The 7,782-nt window shown below is 50.5% G+C and overlaps 1 protein-coding gene across 2 annotated transcripts in view; it reads left to right on the top strand.

Moving 5' to 3' along the window:
* The first annotated feature begins 1,151 nt into the window (after window positions 1-1,151).
* The window catches only part of BRD10 (bromodomain containing 10), a 107,487-nt gene continuing 100,856 nt past the window's right edge, over window positions 1,152-7,782 (top strand). For both annotated transcript variants that reach the window (XM_084629104.1, XM_084629103.1), the window contains exon 1: window positions 1,152-2,672. In XM_084629104.1, coding sequence (XP_084485230.1) covers window positions 2,146-2,672 — 527 coding nt within the window. In that variant the 5' untranslated portion in view covers window positions 1,152-2,145. The remainder of the gene's footprint in view (window positions 2,673-7,782) is intronic.

Genomic DNA, 7,782 nt, shown 5'->3' with positions numbered 1-7,782 from the left:
TGGGAGTACATGTAAACCTAATCCTCTATTACTGATGGTCCTGCTAAAAATAAAAAAGTACAGAGCTCACGATTGCTCCTATTTGGCCGAGACAGACCTGGTACCCTTACCTGACACAGCTTAAGACATACATCCTGATCTCCCTTCCAACCAATCCACATCTCCTCTTGCAAGACAAGTGACAAAATAACCCTCCAGACTTTCCTTGTGTTTTTGGATAGAACATGGAATGGAGAAAAGAACCCAACCCACAGGAAGGGAGGGCCGTATTGTAAAATAGCTAAAGAAGGCTGACCTGACCAACTGCAATAACTGGAGAGGAATCAGATTACTCTTAATGCGTGGGAAAATCATGTGCAACATCATCTTGGAACGTATGAAGAAACAAATAGACTTGCAACACAGAGAGAAACAAGCAGGATTTAGACCGCGGATATAATTTGCAGACCATATTGTTGTTCTCAGGCCCATTATAGAACAATGTGTGAAGCACAAAATTGTTCGAGAATGCAACAAGTGGAAAATTAAAGTTAGCATCCTGAGCAGAGATGGGTGCTGATGCTTTGACAGCAAACAAGAGAGGATGGGCTGGGGGTGAGACAGGCCTTGACAGTGACCAGCAGCAGCTCTGTTTGATGAGCTAGTAAAGGGGGAAGCTCGTGGAGGGATATAAAGCGACAATGATCGATGCAGCAGCATGCTGAGGCGAGACGAGCAGGCTAAGGCTGCATTTGCCAAAGCCAGAGCAGAGGGCATTGCAGTGGCTGAGCTGCAAAATGATGACAGCAGTATTCTCATCTTGCCCGTAGCGTGCAAACACCACCACTTCAGCAAGGGGTAGCTCTGGTGCACCTGTCTCCAGCAGCACCCTGGCTGATGCCAAGCTGCTCTACCCTGAGGTTAAGGCCAGCCCCACTTTCCCTGGCAAGTGCCATCACAGTGCGCCGTCTTCAGATTGCGCACGCGCACTGATTTACCCACCCATGGGTAATGCCCCCAGACTGCGCATGTGCCTTAGATTCGCACTCCGTCCCACAATAAGTCGCTGTCTAATGACGGCATCTCAGCTGGCATCCAAAACAACCAGCGCACTGTTTCGCAGCCGCCGCTGCTATTACGCATGCGTGTTGGAGGGACTGGGGGGGCTCCTCTCTTTCTCTCGCCCCTTCCCAACCTGCCCGGGGGGCCGAGCCGATGCCCTCCGCGGCCATTAACTGACAGCGCCGCCGGCGCCAGCCGCCGCCCGCAGCCATGTCCTTCCGCGGGTAGAGGGGAGGGGGACGGGACACCCGGCCGGTCCCCGCCGCTCCGTGAGCCGCTCCCGGAGCGCAGACACGGGCCCCACAGGCAGCTGCAGGCGGAGACAGGGCTCCGCTCCGGCCGCCGCCGCGCACCCAGGCCCCGCAGCCTGGCCGAGGCGCCGTGCGACTCGCGGCTGAGGAGAGGGGGCCCCGGCCGGGCTTGGCTGCGGAGTCTGGGCCGGGCACGGAGAGCGGCCGCTTCCCCAGCTCCCGTGGGAGGTGACACAGCCTGGGAGCGGGGCAGCAGCCTCTGCCGGGCCCAGGGGAGAGCTGGGCCGGCTCGGCTCTCTCGCCGGGCCAAGGTAGGGGCAGCCCGGCCAGACCCGAGCGGCTGCTGGCGGGGGCGGTTTCCCCTTCCCGCTTAGCTGGCTGGGGGAAGACAGAGCCGCGACAGAGGGAGGCCGATACGGGCAGAAGACATGCCCGGATATGTGCCATAGCCTCCGTGTTACCCGGGAGAGGGGAGGCCACGGACCCTTTGGCGGGCGACGGAACCAGGCACAAAGAGCAAAAGCGGCTGCCTCGGCGCTTACGAGGACGGGCGGAGACCCCGGCAGGGAGGGAGGCTGGCGCGGGTACAGACCGCGGCAACTTCTCGGTGAACTGTGAATGGGAGACAGCCGGAAGCAGGCAGCACCTTCCCTCCGGCTGGCACCGAGGGCGGACGGGCCCCCAAGGCATAGGGCCGGACTGAGCGGTGTGGCTGTGCACAGGTGAGCCTGCCTTCCCGCCCGGCCGCTGAGTGACTGGCCTGAGGGGGCTCTGACTGATGCTGAGGAGCCCGGTCCCAGGCTCGGTCGCCGGCGGGTAGCAGCGGAACCCGGGCCCAGCGTGTGTGGGGTGCATGAGCCTGGCGCGGCCGGAGGGGGACATGGAGTCTCCGGCCGCCGGAGATGCTTCAGAGGCTGCAGCTCCAGTCGGCGACCCGCCACAGGAGAACGAGCAGCAGCCAGAGGAGGAGAATGCGGGGGACAACAGCCCTCGCTACCGCTGGCAGCAGAACCTGAGCCCGGAGCTCCAGCAAGGTTACCGGATCCTGTGTGATTTTTTGCTGGAGAAGCACCGGCCACTGACGGCTCCTTTTCTGAAGCCCCAGGGAGACCAGGCAGCGGTCGCGGAGGAAGGAGGAACCGCCTCCCTGGCAGGTAGCAGCGACAGCGACTCCTTTCCACAGCAAGCGGCCGGGATGTGGCTGCTGAAGATGGAAGAGAGATTTTCCAATGGGCAGTACACTGCGATCACGGATTTCGTCGCCGATTTTCGACTAATGCTTGAGACGTGTTACCGGTTGCACGGAGTGGATCACTGGCTCTCCAAACAGGCCCAGAAGCTGGAGATGATGCTAGAACAGAAGCTGGCGTTGCTGTCCCGGTAAGTATAGCAAACACTTGTCTGTCTTCCTGAGACACCAAAGAGATTCTGACAGGTGCCAATTATGTGGGTATGGGGTACGCTCCTGTGTGGGAGCCTTATAGGGTTTGAGGACTAACTCCTGGCAAAAGTCACTTTCTGCCTCACTTTCCTTAAATTGTTTGTTTGTTTTTTGTGACCCAAATATGTAATGAAAACCACATGCACACTAGGGCTCAACTCTTTGTGCTTAGGAAACTTGTTTCTGAAGGAGGGGTTAAGCCCAAGCCTCTCACCTTTAATGACAGCTAAAAAATGTATTTGTTTATTTTAGTATTGCCTTCAAGCTACTTCCTCTTGGATATTTGATACTGGTAGAACCAAGAAAGGGTGCACAGCCACTGGAGAAACTCCTTGTGAAAGGAGAGCTTTACTGCTAGAGGTAGATGATGCATCTTTTAATTTTGTTTGGCACTTAGGATGCAGTAATAAGCATTCTAATGTTATTTTACTTACAGATATCACTAAAGATCCATAAACCTTCAATGTTAGGCACTACTACGATCTACAAAACCCCTGCCTGGCTGCTGTCTAATGTGATAGGCACCTAAATTCACTCAGTGCCTACGTTTCTGCTATAAAAATTCCATGCGTGGTGCGTGCAAAAACTTTGGGGGAGGCTGGGCCCGCCCCTTCAGCCCAAGGCCTCTCCACCCTCCCTGCTCCTTCTGCTCCCACCAGAACCCCGAACCCCTCCCTGCTCCTTGTGCCCGCCGGCCTTGCTTCCCCAGCCATGCTACCCCAGCTTTTGCCTGCCCCACTTGAGTGCCGCTAACCCCTGAGCACCAGGTGCTGCAACCCCAGTGCCTCCAGGACCCAACCCCAGGGTGTTGCAGCCCCGGGGTGTCATGGCCCCACTGCTGGGTGGCCCAAGCACCCCCAATCCTGGGCACTGCGGTCCCAGCGCTCCCAGTCCCAGTGCCCCCAGCTCCCCGAAGCACAGGGTGGGCAGCCGCAGAGCCTCCAGCCCTTCTGGGGTCCAGGGCCCCAGCCCTGGAGAGCCGGGTTCCGTAGACCAGTGCTGGGTGGCGTGAGCGCCAGGCAGCACGGCTCCAGCACCTGGGGGCCCCCCAGTACAAGCCGCAGGCCCAACACGCTTCCTGGAAGAGGATCAGCTTTCCTGGGCTGGGGTCAAGGGTGAAGTGGCAAGCAGGAGGGCGCCTGGGGGTGGAGCCAAAATTGGGGGTGGGAGAAGTGGTGGTGTTCACTTCATATCTTTTATCCCAGTGATTAGAGCTCTCACCTGGTTCAGTTCCTGATGGGACTGTGATGGAGAAAGGATTGGAACAGGGATCTGCCACCTCTCAGGAGAGTGCCTCAGCCACTGGACAGTAGGATAGTCTGATGTGAATCCCCCTTAGTCTTTCCTGTTGAAGCTGTTCTACTTTAGATAGTAATTGGAGCAGGGGGAATGGAGCCTGTGTCTTCTACCTTCTGGGTGGATGCCCTTTTCACCGGGTTAGAGTCATTCTCACTCTTTCTCTGTCCCAGTGACTCTTAAGTATTTATACGCAGTGGAACATCTTCAGCAGAAGAGATTGAGTACCCTCTCCGTGGCGTCTCCTGTTGGCTAGTTTAGGCACACTCTGCCTAGCATGTTGACTTTTGTGATCTCATTCTTAGGTGCTATCTTTCCTTATGCATTTTATAGGGAGACTAGGGTGCAACTAAATCAGGTTTTGTGGCTCCCATTGTTGTTCCACGGATTTTTTTCTAGGCACCTAAAAGTTAGGTGCTGCAATACCTAAGTCCCTTTGTGGATCTGGGCCAAAGAATAGAACCAAAATAAAAACTTTGCATTAGACCTCACTTCAGGGGTGCTGGAATGGATGGTGCCATAGCCCCTGCACTTTTTACTGGATGTAAGGGCAAGCGATGGGGATGGGGTGGAGAGGAGTGAATGAAGGGGTAGGGTCTTCGGGGGGGGGGGCAAAGGGGTGGGGTGGGCTCTTGGGGGGATGGGAGGGAAGAGGTGGTGTGAGGGTGGGGCCACCATTCGGGTGCCTCTGGTCCCCCCACTTTCAGGGTGCTTCCACCGCTCCTGCCTCACTTCATTTGGTCCATAAATTTTGTGGTTAGTGCCACAAAAGCAGAGGAAGATTCAGTACCTACTCCGAAGTCTCTAATCTAAGGAGGAGAAACAGACACAATGATATCGATAACCATATAGATCCTTAGCAGATTTCTTTTTAATATTGATAGGCATATATATCCCTAGTAGCATCTTTCTTTAGTCAAGACAACTGAAGAAAGTGATTTAATTTAATAATAATTTTTCGTCCTCTTCATTTCACATTCTCAGAAGTTTCTTTTATCAGCAAAAGTAGAGTTTAGGCTAGACTTCTTAATCTGTATCTGAAACTGGTGTGCAGGTCAGACAGTGAAAGATGAATCAGTCCTTAGTGGGAATATCTATGGGTGTCTCCTGCAATACAAGTATTAATTCAGATAGGTGCAAGTGGATAGCTCCTGGTGACTGTGTGTGTGGACTAGCTTCAGATTTATTGATGGTTTAGAATAATAATGGTTTGTAAATAAATCATTACTTGGGTGTAACATACTTTGTACCTTCTGCAGGCTGAGGTCATTGGACATCAGGGACTTCTTGCATCCCTCTGTTGTAACACAAAAGGTCCCTGTGTGCCATCCTCCCATTGGCGTCTTTCAGGAACTTTCCCCTCATCTTTTCCCTTATGCCTGGAACTCTGTGCACCTCCCATTCCCTCAAATCAATGTCTCTGTATAGGTTCCCATTCATGAGGCTTCTTGTGCTCCCTATTCTCCCCTCACTCCATACAAAGGTCCCCAGTTTCCTCTTCACCAGGGGTTCTGTATGACTCCCATTCCCTCTTCCTGCTATTTCAGGGGCCCATGTTCTCCCATGCAAAGGGGCTGAGTACACGGTCACATCCCACCTTCCCCTATCATTATTATTTGTCTAGGAGATAAGTCATTCAAGGTTAAACTGTATTGGGATGCTGGGCATAGATGAAATATAGGTATTGTTGTGCTGGAAGGCATTAGTGCCATCAACCATTTGTTTGATCAATAGGCAATTGCAGAGATGAATCCTCTATTTTCACTCTTGCAGTTTTCTGATTTTCCAGGGTTCTGGCCACTGATGCCTAAAACTGATTAGATGTGGCATTGAGGTGGATAGACAAACAGAGATATGCCATCCAGTTGAGTATATGGCCTTCGAAGCTTGGCCCGTTAACCAAATCAGATTACACAGTTATACCTTTACAAATGGCTTTATAATTGTGACAGGGATTCCCAGGGCACAATCTGGAACTGTGGGACCGCTGTGCCTCCTTAGCTCTCTAGCCTGGCTTGTCTCTCACAAAGCTATGCCAGTGACAAGAAGAAACACCCCTCCAAGCGCTGTAATCACTCAGCCATTAGCATTTGGAGCCACACACCTAGCTAAATTGTATGAATGTTCCTTGAAACACTTATGAATCATACAGAAAGAGGCACCAGCCAATCACCTCAGCCTTGCACCCCAGAAATATACCGTCTTACACTGCTCAAGACTCCCATGGACAGTGCAAGCTCATTAATAAGATTGCCACTTCTTTAGAGGAAAGTGGACCTGCCCCAGCCTTTGTAATCTGAGCTGAGATTCCCCAAGCACTTCAACCAAAACCACACTGTTTTAGGTAAAATATAAAACAGATCTATTAACTACAGAAAGACTGATTTTTAAGTGATTATAAGTAGCAGGCATAGAGATCAAAGTTGGTTATCTTAGAAATTCAGTCTAAATTTTAACTTCAACAGACTAAGCAAAATTTGAATCAAACAGTCTCTCACCCTGGTAGAAGTTACAGGCAGTTTACACTTCTCAATACTCATACTGAACTCCCTTCCAGCCTGGGACCAATCTTCCTATTTCAAAGTCATTGTCTTCCAGACGATCTTTCAGGTGTTGAGATTTGGGGTTGGGGGAGAGAAGAGGCCAAGTGATGTCATTGTATCTCTTTTATACTTCCTTCCAGCTGCTAGAAAGATCCTTGCCCTGACCTGGGAGAGTGCCCATTGCATATGTGTCCTCTCTGAGAAGTCTCTGGGATCGTGGATTCTTCGTGATGGGCCATTAACCCCAGTCTGGCCAGTGATGGTTTCTCCTTTGTCCCTATGAAGGGCCAGCTGTGGGCATCTCCCAACCTCATAAAGTATTTCAGTAATACATACAGCAATACTTCATAACTTAACATACAATGATAGTACATACAATTCAACAGGATATTAAGATTCAACAGATCAAGACTTTTAAAATGATACCTCACAAGGCATGCATTGTACAAAACATATATTAGTTAAAGGACACTGTTAATATGGGCATTCCAGGATGCTAATTTGAGGTACAGAGTGTCACAATAATGGAATGATAACAAGTGAGTTTTATCATGAGGGATGTTATACTTCTCTATTTTGAAAAAACAGGTAGTGTTAGTACTAAGAGTAATCACATTAGCTTCAAATTAGGCCATCTGAGTTGTTATGATGATGACTGAACCTCAAGAAAGCAGAATCTGGGTAATAAGTGAAGACTTGGACGTTAGTAATTTCTCAGAGGGACCTAATTCTATAATTGTTATAAAAGTATAGCTGCAACATCTAGTTAAATTCATATTCTAAACTGCTGATGAAAAAATAGGAACCCAGTTAATCCAAAATGGCAAATATAGCAGAAAATGGCAGAAGACTCTAAAAGAGCTGTATAGAAACTTTTCTAGTGCTGAGTCCTGGATTTCTCACCTGCTGCAATGGACTGTGAGCATCTCTAGAACAGGAATTGAAGAATGCCTTTAGATTACTACATCTAGCCTGAGTGATGTGTACACGAGAATGGTGTGAGAATAGGATCTGAGGTTTACAAGAAGATGGAGTAATAAAAAAGCCCATTGAGGGTGTTCTCACCAATATAATCGGATGTTTTGTCTGGGTGGTGAAAGATGCCAACTTCTAATGTATTGTACTCTTTAAAAGTAGCACAGGTATGAACAGACACTAAGTTGAATCTTTGTATTAAATATTTCAGGACTGAACTGCAGGGATATGTACA

Source organism: Lepidochelys olivacea (assembly GCF_965140295.1).
Source record: "Lepidochelys olivacea isolate rLepOli2 genome assembly, chromosome: 5".
In the NCBI taxonomy this organism is placed as follows: Eukaryota; Metazoa; Chordata; order Testudines; family Cheloniidae; genus Lepidochelys; species Lepidochelys olivacea.
This window is presented reverse-complemented; position numbering and strand designations above follow the sequence as displayed.